This window comes from Vigna unguiculata, chromosome 3 (assembly GCF_037176805.1).
Source record: "Vigna unguiculata cultivar grain cowpea cultivar isolate G323 ecotype 2 chromosome 3, ASM3717680v1, whole genome shotgun sequence".
NCBI lineage: Eukaryota > Viridiplantae > Streptophyta > Magnoliopsida > Fabales > Fabaceae > Vigna > Vigna unguiculata.
The window spans coordinates 67,727,548-67,745,010 of NC_140794.1; the positions used below are offsets into that span (position 1 = coordinate 67,727,548).

At 29.2% G+C, this 17,463-nt stretch overlaps 3 protein-coding genes across 4 annotated transcripts; 1 reads left to right on the forward strand and 2 right to left on the reverse strand.

Moving 5' to 3' along the window:
- Positions 1-247: 247 nt before the first annotated feature.
- LOC114177014 (uncharacterized) lies at positions 248-3,364 on the reverse strand. 2 transcript variants are annotated; one of them, XM_028062233.2, is made up of 8 exons: positions 3,124-3,364; positions 2,910-3,040; positions 1,967-2,044; positions 1,830-1,874; positions 1,690-1,734; positions 1,530-1,581; positions 887-983; positions 248-571 (listed from the first exon to the last, which is right to left on the reverse strand). In XM_028062233.2, exons 1-8 carry the CDS (start codon positions 3,236-3,238, stop codon positions 409-411), a joined length of 726 nt encoding a protein of 241 aa, XP_027918034.1. In that variant the 5' UTR covers positions 3,239-3,364; the 3' UTR covers positions 248-408. The 2 variants fall into 2 exon arrangements, with proteins under 2 accessions (XP_027918034.1, XP_027918033.1); XM_028062232.2 differs by having other exon boundaries at positions 248-574.
- Positions 3,365-5,903: 2,539 nt separating this feature from the next.
- On the reverse strand, positions 5,904-8,275 carry LOC114175698 (Protein phosphatase 2C family protein). Its single transcript, XM_028060484.2, has 6 exons — positions 8,056-8,275; positions 7,623-7,873; positions 7,224-7,532; positions 6,907-7,024; positions 6,470-6,693; positions 5,904-6,387 (listed from the first exon to the last, which is right to left on the reverse strand). The coding sequence occupies exons 2-6, from the start codon at positions 7,866-7,868 to the stop codon at positions 6,178-6,180; spliced, it is 1,107 nt and encodes a 368-aa protein (XP_027916285.2). The 5' UTR covers positions 7,869-7,873; positions 8,056-8,275; the 3' UTR covers positions 5,904-6,177.
- Positions 8,276-10,265: 1,990 nt separating this feature from the next.
- LOC114176658 (glycine-rich protein) lies at positions 10,266-11,172 on the forward strand. Its single transcript, XM_028061767.2, has one exon. It carries the CDS (start codon positions 10,426-10,428, stop codon positions 10,999-11,001), a length of 576 nt encoding a protein of 191 aa, XP_027917568.2. The 5' UTR covers positions 10,266-10,425; the 3' UTR covers positions 11,002-11,172.
- Positions 11,173-17,463: the final 6,291 nt, after the last annotated feature.

Genomic DNA, 17,463 nt, shown 5'->3' on the forward strand with positions numbered 1-17,463 from the left:
AGCAGTTGTCCCGATAATTGTGGAGATAAAGTTCAATTGGAATGAACACGGAAGCCGTTCGGTCGCGAACTCCCTTAAAGCACTCTGGAGAGATTGTCACGTTAACAATCCAAAGAATCGTTTGTCTTTAACGGATGACTTACGACCACTTGTTCTTAGATCACCTGACCATACAATACACGAGGTATCGTAGAACTAATGCAGTGAACATTTTTTGAATAAATATTTGTTTAATGGGAACCGGTACTAGCTTTAATTCACAGTATGCAATTTATTAATATATCTTGATCCGAGAAAATAGAAATATGCTTTGTTCCCTTGTCTCTTGTCACCACCATTCAAAGTTCGCCGCTGCGACTCCTGAATTAAAAATAATGTTATAATAAGAAATAATTGGAACAACAGACATCAACCACCATAACGGGTTTTCAAAGACTCAGGTGGCTCTTCTTCCATTATCTTTGAACCCACTTTTTCGAAGTACTGGCGTATGGTTGTTTTACGATCACCAAGGAAGGTATGATCCACAAAGTTATCGTACACTTCTTCACCAAGGCTTTTCGCACCAAGGCTACTGCAACAATTCATTTTATCAACACATTACACAAGATAATAACATATTTTATGAAGTCATAAATTGTAGTTCTTGATTAATAGTTAAAACATAATTGTTTATAACATTTTATCTTAATGTTAATGGAATAAATACTTGAAATATTTTACAACAAAATGAGTAAGAAATTTTAATGGAAACGCTTTCATGAGTTTAAAAATTACATAACTTCAAATCTCAGAAAAATTATTAGAAAAAACATTAAAAATCAAATCAATTCAAATCTAATACATTAAAAATGATGAAAATTTTGACTGAATGAATGAATGTTACCAGTGACGAAGATAAACACGGCATGGCAAAACATCATCCCGCCAGATCTTATGGATCTTATACTCTCCATAGCGTTCAAAATATTTTTCCCTGCCCTCTGTTACAAAAAAGTCAAACATATAACACAATATAGTTTCATGTCCATGCGATGTTGTATTGGCTTCTTAGTTCTTCAAACCAACATTAAAATGAATATCATGTGTGCTGAAAGTACATATTTAAATTAATATGTATTTTGTAATTAATTAACAAGAACAACAATTACTTTTCAACTTCAAAGTAATTAGGAAAAAAATGCCACTTACGTCGCTTTAAGCTTTGCTTAAACTTCAAGAAAAGTCACGATGTTTTATTTACAAAGTTAATAATTATTTAAAGAAAATTTAGTAAATGATTATGAACGTATTATTTCTCAAATAACCAAACATGTAAGGAAATTGAATTTAGTCTTCAAACTAAATGTTACAGAAGTTTAAAATGTTAAAAAATAGTAGCAAAAGAAGTTTATGTTTGCACAAATTATCAAGTAAAATTAAAAAATAGAAGATATAATTCATTTAATTAAAATTAAGCGTAGGGCAGTTCAGTGTTTTTGTAATCTAATACTTCTGACTGAGTATAAACTTGGATTTTGTAACATTACCATTGCATCTAAATTTAAAGAATTCATCGTCACTGTAAGAAGCACAAAGAACCTGCGTTGATAACACACAAAAACCATCAACAAAGTTAAACACCATATATGCGTTACAAATAATCTATGAAAAAAAAAGATAGTAAAATTAAAAATAGCTGTAACATACTGCAGGATTGGTAAAGGGCTTTCCATCTAGTGATTCAGGAACAACCTGTGGGAGACAAAATGAATTCAAAATTATATTTGGAAGTCTTGAAGCAGGTGTATTCTATTATCACCGGAACAAAGAAATAAACAATAACTCACAGCTAAAAACCGATATACGCGTTCCCTTTCGATGAATGCTGGAATCTAAATTCGTTCCAAGAAAATAAAGAACAATTGTTCAGATAATTGTTTTGTAAATCTTCCTCAAATAATTGAAAGTTTTGCAAAGACAGTACCTCTGTTTTCTTTATCTCAAAAACAACTAAAATAATTGTTTCACCTTCACATGGTTCAACAGATAGCCCCGCAATTTCCTGCATGCAACGCAACCAAAAACAAAACGCACATCCAACGACCAATTACTGCCAACTATCACATCAAGTACTAAAACTTCTTCAAATTCTTTTATGTTTTTTACTTTCACATTTCTATTTCTGAGTAGTCAAATTTAATAACTAAATAAAAAATAAATAAATACATGCTTCTTTAACCATAACTATCAAAAATATGAGAAATTACACTTATCTTTACTGATATAAAATCATGCTCATAATCCATCTAATTTTGAAATAATCATTACTTTCATTACATTTTCAATAAAATAATATTTATATTATTTTAATATTTTTCAACAAATAACACACATTCTTTTTCGTTTATAAACTTTTCTTATATTTCTAATAAATAATATGATAAAATGATAGTTTATGAATTTTAATTTTCGTAATTTGTAATAATGTTAGTTGTAAATAAAATAAGAAAAGTAAGCGTGACCTTATTAATGAAATTAATGTTTATTTAAAAGTTAAAAGACATGTGAACGTTATTTTAAGGAAAAATATTAAAAAAATGTGTATGCTTATTTTAAAACTAGAGGTTAGTATAGGTGTCTGTTGACTTTATGTGGAGGGAGATAAGTGCATTTTTTTCTAAAAATAATTTATGAGATAATTATTATTATAAAAATCAATAAATATATTACATATTATAATACATTACTAGATTAAAAATAAACATATTTATAATTTCTGAATGTGATAATTAAAATTTGTTATGAAATCTGAAAATATCATCTAATTTGCAACATAAACAAAAAAGCATGGAGTATAACCGTTCGTAGTTCTTGGCGATGAAAAGGACAAAAAAAAAAAGAAAATAGGGAAAAAAAGAGAAAATGACCTCAGTTTTGATATTGGCAACACCGTGAGTGAAAAAGAGGGCTCCAACGGAGTTGAAGAGACGGCGGAATCCGGTTAAGCGGGCGATTCGGAAGTTAACGAGGTTGGGAAAAGTGCTTCTGGCACTTCTCTCTGTGTCAATAAGAGAAAGTAAATTAATAAAGAGGATTTGATTGGATAGATATGATACATGAAAGAATGCATATAGTAATTACCGGAGAGAAGGGAACCATAACCGCAAATGGAGATGTAATCGTCTGAGGAGAGTAAGGCATCGAAATCGGAGAGGTGAGTGAGTTCATGACAGGGCAAGGTTTTAGCCATGGCCATCGGAACGGAGGAGGAAGAATGGAAGAAGAAGAAGAAGAGTTTCTCTTGCTGATTGGTTGACACTAGTTGGGTTGGGGGGGAATAAATAACAGATCTGGCACAGTCTTTATATTCCAAACAAGTGTGTCCATTTCATTGATGCACCCATACCTCTTTCACTGTATCAGTAACCTACACTTTATCCTTTTTTTTATTATTCTTTCCTAAATTTTTTATTTATAAAAAAAAAAAACAAATTTTAAGCGTCAATTTTTATTATTCTCTCCTCACTCATTTTTCTAAATAATAAATTTGGTCCAACCAAAATTACATATGGTTGTAAAAAGTAAAAGTGCCACTACTTTGTAATTAAACTCTACATGTAATTAACGAGTTTTGTATATGCAATTAACATGACAGTTAATTACGAACTATAATTCACAATTTGAAGCTTTTTTAGAGAAAATTCTTGCTTAACTAACCTTATTTTTTGTTATGTAATTGAACACAAAATTTAGTAATGAAGACATATATATTAATCAAGATAAATGCACTTGAATCACTAGTCTTTTTCAAATCATCATAAGATTTGGAGCAATCAAATAAAAAAACTAATAAGATTTGACTAATCAATTCTCACAAATATATACTTTTGTTCAACACACATTTTTTGAGCGATAATACTTATCAAGTATATTACAGGCTTTATCATGAACCATTGGGTTAAATATAAAAACAATAAAAGGAACTTGTTATTTGAAAAAAAACTTTTATAATCATGTGAGAATGATTACATTCATCATTTTCAAAAACCTTGAATAATCTTTCCTTTTATGAAATGAAACTCAATGTCAATGTGTTTAGTTTTTTTTTTTTTATGGTGAACTTTGTTATTGAATAATTGAATAACATTGTTGTTGTTTGCTACAGTAGATGGTAACGATGTAGCTTCAACTCTTTGACTAGGTTCTGTCATAAGGATTTTTTCATTACTTTTGTCATAATAATATATCTTTGTTTCAAAATTGACAAAGTCACTATCTTATATATATTACCATCCAATTGATTATAGTATCATATGCAATAAACACAATTTGTAAAAATTTGTAGTTAAGTCAATATAATCCTTTATGAGAACATTTTTGACTCGTCTAGTTTCATAAACTAGAGCTCTTCTACACAGACCATTCAGGAAAATTCATTTAAGAACTTATTAATGAATTTGACTAAAATTTGACATGAATACCAATTTAAACTATATCGATGTGAGTGTAAACCATCACACACACATATATATATATATATATATATATATATATATATATATATATATATATATATATATATATATATATATATATATATCAATTAATTTTATATATGAAATACCATCCATACCATTTTATTCTTCCATTGTCTTAAAACGTTGTTTATCATTCATTGATATCAAAATTTATCAATATTCTCCGGGCAAGAACTTCAAATATAATAATTGTGTATTTTTTTTTCAAATTTTTAAGATCGTGGATTATTATATTAATGATGTTAAGAATATAATTATCTAAAAAGACATAGTAAAAAGTTATAATCATCAAAATAAAACCTCTGCCAAAGCAATGATATCTTAGTCTAGATTAAAAATAAAAATATTTTAAATGTTCAATTAAGTACATATTTTCAAAATTTTCAAATAAAAATAAAAATTATTCTAGAGAGAAAATAGAAATTACTTTTATAAATAGATGATGCATATATGCATCGATTACTGTCAGCAAAATAATGTTAAATACAATTATAAACACTAATCTTCGTGTTGGTGAAAAAATGAAATCACTTTTATCATATTAATAATATTAAGTTTTTTTTAAGGTTAAGTATATTTTTAGTTTTTTATCTAAATGTGAAGTTAGAATTTGTCCGTTTCTCAAAATTTATCTAAAAGGTGTCTTTATATTTTAGTAATACATGAAAATTTCAATCTAAAGCATTATCTTTTAATGATGTAATTTCATTTTTTTTGTTTATATATATATATATATATAAATATATTTTTTAAATTATTACGGTCATCATGTATTAATTTCATGCATTACTAGAATAGAAAGAGTATAAGAACATTTTATATGAATTTTGAGAGATGAATGGATTTCAATCTTGCATATATAAATACATGGGCTAAAGATATTTTAAATGCCAATAAGTACATGTTTTCAAAATTTTCAAACAAAAATAAAAATTATAAATAGGATGATGAAGCATTTATAAATACAATTATAAACACAAATCTTCATGTTGTCGGAAAATTGAAATCACTTTTATGATATTAATAGTATTAAGTTTTTTTCTCAACATCCATTTTATGTTATATTTCATTAGTTATTTAAGGGAATTTTGGTTAAATTTCATTTCAAAATAAATGAGGTGAAGTTGCCTAATAGTTTACAATATTCCCTACATAATCCTAGCTGACAAACATATTCCTAGATGTCAAGGTGATTTAACGCAAGTAATATGAGTTTAAAGCATGGAATATTATCACACCCTCAAAAATATATAATCAATTTTCTTACCTTTTTAAAGTTCCTAATTTCTTTTGTCTATTTTGAAGTGGAAACAACAGTGTTGTGGGACTTTGACATCGATCCCGCGTACTAAAACCACCGATGTGGGACTTTGTCAAACTTAGTTGTAAGTATAATTTTCTCTATAGATTAGATATATGCATGAAGTAGTATCTTACAAAGCCACCAAGTGTGTAACTTGAAATTGAAATGGTAAGGTTCTGGGACAGAATGCCTTTTCTTGAAGATGTTTTTCGGTATTATCACAGTATTATTACCTCTGTCGTAAGACAACTGCGAATGCCATTATAGTTGACAAGCTTATATACAAGTTTACTTGAATTTCTGTGCTATAAGGAAGCTGCAATCAACTGTTTAACCACCATGATATTATTCTTATTAATCAACAGTTTTAGTGGGTGGGAGTTGATGGGAAGAGAAGGAGTGAAAGAAGAGGCAAATAGCTGACATGTCATCCATAGCAATGCCACTTTTCTTCCTCTTCCATTCACGTATGGCGCATTTAACCAGCTTTTGAGCTGCTTTTTCTTTATGTGGTGTTGCAGAAACAATCTCCACTGCTTCCTGATTCGATATAACATCCCATACCTGAGAGGCAACAAAAAGAATTCATCAATTTCTGAAAGTGCAAAAATGATTGCATTAAACACACACAGAGAAAGACGCATACCCCATCTGTTGCCAATATGACAAATTGATCCCTGCTTGTAATTTTTGTTTGTGTGACATCAGGCACAGAGATTAGTCCAAAGTCCTTCATGCAGTGATCTCCTAAAGCTCTTGATATTGCTAGTCCTGGTGGCTTACCATTTGGCATCCACACCCTGTACACTCCTGGTTCATCTTCCAAACTAAATACCTGCCCTCTACATTGTGTTATGCGTTCAGCTTCCTCTGAATTCAACAAATACCACACTCAGTGTTCGATCCATGTTAGATGAATTAAAACACTAACTACTCTGATTTTGATAAATGTTCATATGTTTGATTCTGGAGCTTAATTAAAAACTATATTGAATCTTAATATGAATCTATTTTTAGGTTTTAATCAAAATGAATTTTACAAACAATAAATTGTAGTGAGTGGGTAAGAGAGATGAATCTGACGTGGTAAATTTGGCTTGAAGTCAGTGGTAAGCTGATGTGGAGTTAATGTGCCATCCTCTGAAGTGGTTGCCAAGACAGCCCTAGAATCACCTATGTTTGCTGTAATAAGATATTCACCCTGAAACATCACTGACAAACATTTTCAGCACAATTCTGATTATTACACACCATAGCGAAATCTGGTCACTAATTCAGTAAGTAAAAGCAATTATTTCCATCAACCTTCATTATTAATTAAAGACTAGGTTGGAAAACCAAGAGATTTCAGACAAGTAAATGAAATATATAAAAACTTGAAAATAGAGAATGCAGATAACCTGTTTGATAATTGTCAATGCTGTAGTGCCACTAAGAAATGAATCGAACCCGGTTTGCTGCTTCAGATCCTGATCAACAGCAGCATAAGTCTTGACGTAGGACTGCTTCCACACGTCCAAACCATGGATATGTCTGTCTTCTTCCATCTTAAAATCTAGGTCAAGTGATGTTGCAGCCAGATTTTCCTGCCAATTGCAGAGCAAAATTGCTGGCACCAGTTTCCTGACCCTTTTTGCTACAAAGTGTCCCCAAGGGCCATGCCCGTCAAAAACTCCACAGAACATAATGTCTTGTTGGCATCCAAATTCCTAGCATCATCAATAGCAAACAAAGTACAACGTTTGATAATTTGAACACCAAACTAACTTGTAATGGCATGAAAAAAGTGGTTGTCTTACCTCCCAAACAAGAAGACGATCCTGATTCACTCCTTTCCGGCCCCTATTAGTGAAGACAGAAGCAAAATTGTTGGCCTTGGTCGACTTAACAACTCCGGATGAACTCAGTAACAGTTCACTCTTCCTTGCTTCCTTTGCCAATTCTTCTGCAGCTGTCCTTCCATCTTCCTCCCTCTTACAATTCTTCTCCTTCTTGATTGACACGGTTCTTGCCAATCCATTCACGAAAGATGGAAAAAGAACCATGATAACTGCATTCCAATCATTGTTGCAGGTTATACACACTCACAGTTCCTGATTCTTTTACGCTGATAGGAACCTCATCATAAACATAACTAACAAAAGATGTGTGTATGTGCAGTGATATACTAGTTCTAGTTCTTTCATAACATATGAAATAGAAAAGGAAGAAAAGAACAAGTTATGAACATGCCTGTGATTTGTAATCACCACCAGAAAATCCTAAAGCCTGTCAAAGCCTGAGGAACTGAGAGATGATTCCTTCCAAGCTATGCTCCCATACCATGATAGCAAGTTACAAAGTTACAACCTCAATCGCTGTATTTAGATCCACGTGACTTATTTGTAATTGTAACTTGGTAATGTGTGGTGGCTTTACCTTTCGTACCCTTTCTTTGGCCACCATAAGATACAGAACAAGGGGTATTTTGGACAGTGAAATGTGATTAAAACATTAAATTATTAATTTGAAGACATTATAAACAATAAGTGACAAAAGAATTGACCGAAAAAAGAACAATAAAAGAGCAATTATTGTCATACGAGGTCGGTGTTTAACAACGCAAATTGACAAGTCGACAGTTAAATAACTTAATTCTGTGGTTGCAATTCGTTTATATAGCTAGTGGTTGGCTTTGAAGAAATCGATCTTCAACTTTTCTCTGTGTTCTATTAGGTAAATATCTTCAATCTTTGATTAAACAAAAATTCAAACAGGTTGAACACTAAAAAAAAATATAGAATTTTGAGATATTTTAATAAGCACATTCGATTGTGTACCAAACACAAGGCTATGGCTTGCCCAGTTGTCTCTGGAGGGCCCTACAATGCTAAGGTCAATGTAAATGCGCCTTTCTACAAAGTGGTTGTAATCATACTCAAATTTGTTATATTTTTACAATTCATTTTTCTCTTCTACTTTCGATCACATTTATCTATATTATCTATTTTTTTCTTTTTTGTAAATTATGTTGTAGGCTTTTTGAACACGACTCTACGAGGATCTATAATAGAAAAAGTTTAGATTTGTGACATTATAGGATGTTATGGTGAGGGCCCACCAAGGATTTAGTAAGCTACGAAGCAAGCATTGGTGGCCAAGTTTGGTTTGAGTGGAGGACTATTGCAATATCTTAAACCACGTATGACAATAATATGCCGCCCACCATAGTGGGAGGAGTAGATACTGGATTGGTGGGGTTGGAATAAAATAAAGCATGATAATTTAATTTAATTTTTCATTTATGATAAAAATTAAATTTATACAACCATGCACTTCTGCAGAAACATGCTTCATAACACTATCTTAACTAGATCCTCTCTTTCCACTCACCTGCATACTGGAACTCTGCAAGTAATAAAATTGTGCTGCTCTATAATTTTAATTTTTTTATGTTTCTATGCTCTTATTTTCAAATGATGTCGGAAGAACGTATTTAAAGACATAATGGTCTCCGTCCTATACGAGAAACGAGAGATGTTACGACCTTTTATAACTTCATTGTAAATATATATATATATATATATATATATATATATATATATATATATATATATATATATATATATATATTAACATAGGAATAATTCAATTAATAAAAATTATATATTATTATTTTCTCTTGTACAAACAATCAAAACAAACATTTTCAATATTTTTCTTCAAGAGAATTAGGTAATCAATGTTTTTTTTTTTACTTAGCACAACACGACAATATATTTTATTGTTCGAAATAATTGAGTAAGAGTGAAATCACTTAAATCAATATATCACTTTTATAAGAGTTCGTAATTTTTTTTTTCATTTTTATATTATTAGTTAATATAAACTTTTGATAAATATTGATATTAAAAACAATAAAGAAAAATTGTAATATAATATCACTTATGACACAAAGTTTTCGAATAATATATTAGTAAAATTTTATTATTTATATATTTGTGTAACTTATTTTATGAATCTCCATCTAATTTAAGTACCAATAATTTTTTCGAGAAGTTTAAGTTTATTTCATATAAAGACTTAATTGAATATTTGTATGTTTGTGTCGTAATAAATCTTTGTAGTCTATCAAATATTTAAAAAGTTATAGTTTTTAATTGAGCTTATACAATTTTAATTTTATTATTAATTGGATGATGTAACTATTATTATTACAACGTGATATTATTTAGTTCTCACCAAATCTTTGGAAGTGTAAAAGAAATTCTTGGAGGTGTATGAAGAAAGATCCTTTCCTTATACATCATGGGCCAAGTTCACTCACACACCTTCGCCCAAGATTGCGGATCAGAGAAAATAACCCGAAAGCCCAACCTCAACATTGAAAATGGCTACACCACCCGCATGCGTTTCCGAGTAAGGACACGTGACAAATCTGAATCTAGTGGTCAAATAAAACTGACACGCTAACGTTTCGTGCAGCCTTCAAAATATCCAGTGCACGACACAAGAAAACCATTTCAACTTCTATTACGTTTCTTGCAATTCTCAACAAAAGGAACAAAAATTTGATTCTCAGATCCGTGTTTCTCTCCTCATACCCACTCGTTCCAATTCACCATGATCAATATCATGATGGTCGCCGATACCGTAGTCGTAACCGCAGCCAAAGGCCTTGGTGTCCTTCGCGCCTGTCAATCTACCTGTAACCTTCCCCTCACCGATTCGGCCGCCGATCAGATCTCCGCCATGATCCACCCTTACGACGCCGTCGCACCGCCGCCCGTAAAGCCTGCTACTAGGCTACGACGCCGGACACTGCTCCGGAGAAAACAACGAACCAAACGGATATCATCCGGTGACCACTCCGGGGACGCCGGGAACGACGGGTTCCTCTTCGGTGACGGTGGAGACGGTTGTTTTGGCGGTGGGGGTGGCGGATTCGGTGGTGGCGGTGGCGGTGGCGGTGGCAGCGGTTGGAATTTCAATAGATTTGGGGGTGGTCACAATTGGGATGAACCCTCATCTTCAGTTCCGGATCCTGCTTTTGATTTTGTGTATCAGGTGCTGTCGTGGATTATGCTTTCGAATTGTTTACATTTTGCGGTTAAGAAGATCATTCGAATTGTTACGGCGGGATCGATTGTGGATTCCGGTAGGGAAAAGGTTCCCGCCAGATTGGTTCCAATTTGCTGATTTGGTATCTTCAAACAAGCCCCATAGATATAGTAGAACAAATCATCATTCGTAATTACCCATTGCACTTATGTTTAATTGTGCATTTGCTGTGTAAATACATTGTATATGATAATTTGTCATTTAATCTTTATTTCACTAATTTCAAAGTAATTATTTTGTCTGTAGTTATATCTAATTGTGTAATGATTAGTTGAAGTACTATGATGCGTTATTGATTACACATCATCATTTTGGGTTGTCCCTGTTAGTCCGGTAGAGAGACAAATATTTTCGGGTGTTCTTGCTGACAGTTATATCTTCAATAGTCTAAACCTAAATCCTAAGTCCTGATCACATTAGTTTTTTATAATGTGTCCATTCGGGGTTGGTGTCAAAAATTTACCCTTCGTTTTGATTGTTTTGTATGCTTGTTCTGGTTTGTTAATGATTCGTAGGGAATGGGATATGGGATTTTTATATGATCGGTAGTTGTTTTGTTTGATTCAGTTTTTATCCAGACTTTCGAATTCAAATTCATGTTTTATAATGTATTAGAAAGAGTTGTAATTAGATTTAATTAGTTTGTTTTTGTTACTTTGGTTTGCTCTGAGTCTACAGATTAATTCTTTAAAAGATCCGGTTGCATTCGAAAATGATAGAAATTGACTTGAAAAAGTTGTGAAAGTTATATGCAGGACTATTTTGGATCAATTTTCTAAGTATATTATTTATAAAAGAAAATGAAAACTTTATTTACATAATTTAAAGTTAATTTGTATATCAAATTTTTTATTTTATGTCAGCAAAGATAGGTTGACAAGTTTGTTTATTGGACATAAAGTTTTCATCAATAGGAGTCATATTTATACATTATATAAAAAGTCTGAATTCAAAAGAAAGAATTACAATTACTAGTAATGAACTATTTTTCCATTAAAACCTATTTATGTTAACATGAATTAAAATATAATTTAATTACGTGTGAATTATCATGTATTAGAGTACTTCCTGAAGGACATTAAAATCATGTTTGCATTTACCTTAATTCTAGCGATTATTCATCTAATAGTTTTCTTACAAAGAATATTTTATAATTAATCATATAAATGTTATTCTGAGTGTTTTAAATAAATACTTCAAATAACATGAACAATTATAATAGCATGATATTATATTTTAATGGTTGGTAAATAAAACTCACATTTTATCGATACATTCCTTAGAATAAAAATTGGTTGGAGAGAGAGTCTTGGTAAATATTGGGGAAGAGGTTATGGAATTTGGAAGTTTGTATGCGCAGGTTTGAATAAGTTTGTAAATAAATTATCAAAGACGAATGGTCTTTATCTTAGCATATGAAATTGTTGAAATTGTTGTTAAGATTTTCTTTCGGACACTCCAAAGCCCAACAAATGTATAGAATATGGTTAGGATGACTCAATTATTTCAATTATTTGTTTAAAAGGTCCAATCTACATAAATTCATTTTGTTTCAGTGTTTGATGGAGAAAATAAAAAATGTTATTTTTTTATCACCTCATGATAAATAAATAAAATTTGTTGGCATATTGACATGATAAGATGTTTCTTTTTTATTATTGTTTGGGATGGTCAATGAGAGGTATGTGAGGAGAGAACTGTTGTTCTATTTTAAGTCTTTTTTTTTTTCTTTGTTTTTTTCTTTTTTCATATTTGAGATACTTTGATGTATTAATTGATCGAAGATCGGAGACATTATGCTTTTGATTTGACTCTTGTATCCCATATTTAATCTATGAAGCTTAATTTAAGCGTGGTCATTTATTCACTCTTTATATTGATATGTGTTGGATTTTCCTAAATTCAAAATATTTTGGTATTCTCTCTCATTCATGATATTCTTATTATTATCTTTTGTTATTAATTCTTATAGATTCTTACAAATTTAAAAAAATTATTTCGGATAAATATTTTGGTATTTTTTATTGTTGTTTATTTGTTTCCCCGTCAAATATATATATTGTTTCTTAACTCTACGTATTAAGATGACAAAATGATATGAATAAGTGTTTATATAATCAATGAATTTAATTAATAGAAAGGAAAATTTGTTTTTACTTAAACAAATCTCAATTCTGATGAGTAATGAATATTTGATATAAAAAAAAGTGAAGATATCATCTCCTACTTAAAACTATAAAAGAATAGGAATATGAGAGAATAGATATATAAGTTTTGTTTCTTACATATTATTCTTGAGACTTATTAATTAATGTAGATCAAAGTCATAATAATATTTTTTTTAAATTATTTAATAAAATTATCCTATTTGCATAATAAATACTTTGTCAAACAAACACAATTCCTGAATAGATTGTTTCTAAATAAAATCTTGTAATACATAAACTATTATATACTTTATTAAAATTTAAATATGTTCAACTACGTAAAATTTTTACCTATGCAAAGTTATTAATTTTAACATAATTATTTACATTAAATACTTAAAAGACAGAAATAGAATTTATTATTTTTAAATATCTACATAATCAACTAAAAGAAAATAAAATATACAAAGAAACTAAAATTGTAATATCATAGTAATTGAACTAATACATTTGCTTTCTCACAATGGCTATCAACGAACCAACGACAGTAATAAGAAACAAATGTAGTTTTATGACAAGTTGATGAACCATGTAACACTTAAATTTATATTGCATATTTTAATTATCCCAAACCAAGCATGAGACTCCATAACATCTCCCCTACATGCCAACATGCCATTCACTCAACATAAGCTTTCCAATTAACCAAAGTGTTTTTATCATAAATGTATACTTGTTTCTATCATTCCTCATGTGTTTATTTGCATGCTTTAAATCATTAATAGTTATAATAATACTTAACGACATGTCTTAAAGTTTAGAACAACTTCAGAAAATGAGAAAAAAGTAAACAAGATCCAGATCATAAGCGATGTTTCAAAATGTATAATGGTTGTTGGAATAATTATGAAATTGTATGATGGTAGAGCATAACATCCATGGGAGTCTTAAAAGAGTATTTTAGTTATTGCATAGTAAACATCTTAACTTTTGATGTAAATATGTGTGTGCTGAAGTTTAGAATCGATGTAGTTTGGTTAAATTAGTAATAACCATATTACAATAAAATAATGATACATTATCATTTAAGATTGACTTTCTAGAAAAAAAACAAAAGTGAAATATAACATACACAAATCATTTGAATTTTTGGTTTAAATAGAAAACACCTGTATGAGTTAATTTAGGATTTGGATTAGTCGATGTTAAGCATGAGGTAGTTTATTGGAAAATTTGAGTGTAAATTATGTATATTAACATGGTCAAATCATGCAAAGAATTATAGGTTTGACCTAGGATGAATTGTTGTGTCTCTTAATAAACTATTAATCTGTTACTATTTTACTTATTTTGTTTCAGCTTCATATATTGTTGCTTCAACAATATGTGATGAATTATTGTTGTTTATTGTCACTCAAACAAATGGTCACTCAAGTAATAATGTTCTTTTGGTCAAGTTATGACTTATTTGAACATAGTAGTTGTCAAAACAATTATCTTTCTTCTAAAATTCTTATTGCTCAAGTAATAAGTGATCGTTTAATAAAAATTCAAAGTGTTAGAAAATATTCTACAACTTAGTGATTTGTGTGACATCATGCTACTCAGACAAAAAAGTGATATTTGAGTGGAAGAAGATTAGTTAATTATTTCTTCTTTAGAGTTTGTTGCTTAGGTAAAAGTGGAAATGAATTACTTATGCCACTTTTAATGCTAATATCATTTAGGTGATCTTAGTTTGCTTAATTGATGTAAGTATTGAAAAAAACGCATCATCAATTAAGAATATTACTGTCTTTGCCCTCAAGAATCATCCTATCAACTGAAAAATAAGATAAAAACAAGGAACACAATAATATAACGTGAAAACTCCAAAATTGAAGAAAAACCACAACCACCAGAGAATAACACTATGTGAAAATTTGTACAACATATAGACTATCCTCTCATCCCTTTGACGCCCAAGTACACTCACACTCTCCAAAGCAAGAATTAAACTCAAACCTCACAACACTACTACAAGAGTATAAGAAAAGTCAAATACAAGCTTAAAATATATTTGACTGGGACAAGAAACATCATAAACTTAGAGTCCATTATGTAGTCATTAACACCCATCTTCTTGGTTATCTTAAATTATGTGGTAGAATTTTTCAAGACATGTTATTTTGATTAGCCCAACAATAAGCGGTCATTCAAATTTGAATAAAGAGTTTTTCTTATTTAATGAAGATGATTGCTGAAGTGAAATAGTATTGCTTAATCAAAATAAATATAATCATTATCGTGAGTTGTTTATGTATGAATATAATAGTTGAATAAAAAGAATATATTTGATGACATGAGAAAATAAACACGATAGTGTATATTAGGAGTATTTGAGATGATCATAATAAAATGTGATCAGAATATTAAAACGTAAATTCAATAAAAAAAATTGAAGAAAAACCACAACCACCAGAGAATAACACTATGTGAAAATTTGTACAACATATAGACTACCCTGTCATCCCTTTGACCCCTAAGTACACTCACACTCTCCAAAGCAAGAATTAAACTCAAACCTCACAACACTACTACAAGAGTATAAGAAAAGTCAAATACAAGCTTAAAATGTATTTGACTGGGACAAGAAACATCATAAACTTAGAGTCCATTATGTAGTCATTAACACCCATCTTCTTGGTTATCTTAAATGATGTGGTAGAATTTTTCAAGACATGTTATTTTGATTAGCCCAACAATAAGCGGTCATTCAAATTTGAACAAAGAGTTTTTCTTATTTAATGAAGATGATTGCTGAAGTGAAATAGTATTGCTTAATCAAAATAAATATAATCATTATCGTGAGTTGTTTATGTATAAATATAATAGTTGAATAAAAAGAATATATTTGATGACATGAGAAAATAAACACGATAGTGTATATTATAAGTATTTGAGATGATCGTAATAAAATGTGATCAGAATATTAAAACGTAAATTTAATAAAAAAATTATAAATTCTAAAACTTTATCGATAGTTAAAATAACAATTTAAAATATCAAATGGTATGAAATCGAAGAATGTTCTAGTATGTAATAGATTTTGAAAATCAGCATAACATGTTACGATGAGTTACAATATTAATCAGCAAATACCTTAACATAAGAGAACACAATATCATTTACGATGAGTTAAATATTAATTTTCAGTAAAACTTATTTAGTGAGTCTTTCTAAAAATGTCAAATACCGTAAATTACTCTGATATCATATGGTTAATAATTCACGTAGTTTATAAATATACAATTAAAAGATTTTTAAATTATGTATTTTAAAAGTATATGTTATGCTAACTTTGATGTATAATAATTAAATATTAAATAATTATTAATATAAGATATTTTAAATATGACTTATGAAGAAAAATTTATTCTAATGATATATTTTGAGACAAATTTATTTATTTTTCGAGAAAATTAATAGTGTTGAACTTAAGTAACTTGTAGCAAAAAATATTTACGTATATTTGAAATAACATATTATTTATTAAAATAATGTAAGGGACAAAGTGTCAATTGATATTTTACTTGCACAATTTTATAAATTTAATATATTTAATAAGAACTTCCAATTTAATAGTTAGATTTTTTTTTCTCACATTATAGAAACAATTTATTATATAGTGTTAGTGTAGATGTATAATATATGATGTGAATTGATGCTGTTCACAAACTACAACTAAATGGAGAGAATTATTCTTTAATTGTGAGAGTATAATAAAGACAAAATAAGATTTTTTATAAAAGGTATAATATATTAATTTAAGAGTCAGATTAATTTATATATATATATATATACATATATATATATATATATATATATATATATATATATATATATATATATATATATATATATATATATATTCAGGTTCATTTAACTTTAATTTAGGCGACAGATATATTTTTTTAGAAAACGACAAATCGTTCGCATTTAGCAGTTAACCTAGTCATATTCAGTTAAACTTTAGGTCCTTTTAGTGGACATAATAATGCCAACTGGGAATATAATATATTTTATTTTTATCAATTTGCACATATTTAATCATGAACAAAGAATCCCCTTGCAGAATGTACTCTTGAATTTGTGGTATTCAATTACCATCTCCAAAAATGTAAAACATAACTTACTGTGATATTTTTGTCGTATATCAGACTAAGTGAGATATGAAATTAAAAAAAAAAAAAAAGTAACTCTATCTGGTATTATGAGATTACAATTTACAACTTTCTCCGTTCACATTTTTCTGCTTTTGTTTTTCCATTTCATTTTATTACACCGTGTTATCGATATATATATATATATATATATATATATATATATATATATATATATATATATATATATA

Excerpts from the sequence above, each read along its gene's own strand:
- LOC114176658 (XM_028061767.2), top strand. The coding sequence starts at position 10,426 with ATGATCAATATCATGATGGTCGCCGATACCGTAGTCGTAACCGCAGCC.
- LOC114175698 (XM_028060484.2), bottom strand. The coding sequence starts at position 7,868 with ATGGTTCTTTTTCCATCTTTCGTGAATGGATTGGCAAGAACCGTGTCA. Across the intron at positions 6,694-6,906 it reads CTTCAAGCCAAATTTACCAC|AGGAAGCTGAACGCATAACA; the intron begins GTCAGATTCATC and ends TGTTGAATTCAG. Across the intron at positions 6,388-6,469 it reads TCATATTGGCAACAGATGGG|GTATGGGATGTTATATCGAA; the intron begins GTATGCGTCTTT and ends GTTGCCTCTCAG.
- LOC114177014 (XM_028062232.2), bottom strand. The coding sequence starts at position 3,238 with ATGGCCATGGCTAAAACCTTGCCCTGTCATGAACTCACTCACCTCTCC. Across the intron at positions 3,041-3,123 it reads TTATGGTTCCCTTCTCTCCG|AGAGAAGTGCCAGAAGCACT; the intron begins GTAATTACTATA and ends TTATTGACACAG. Across the intron at positions 1,582-1,689 it reads AGCCCTTTACCAATCCTGCA|GTTCTTTGTGCTTCTTACAG; the intron begins GTATGTTACAGC and ends TTATCAACGCAG.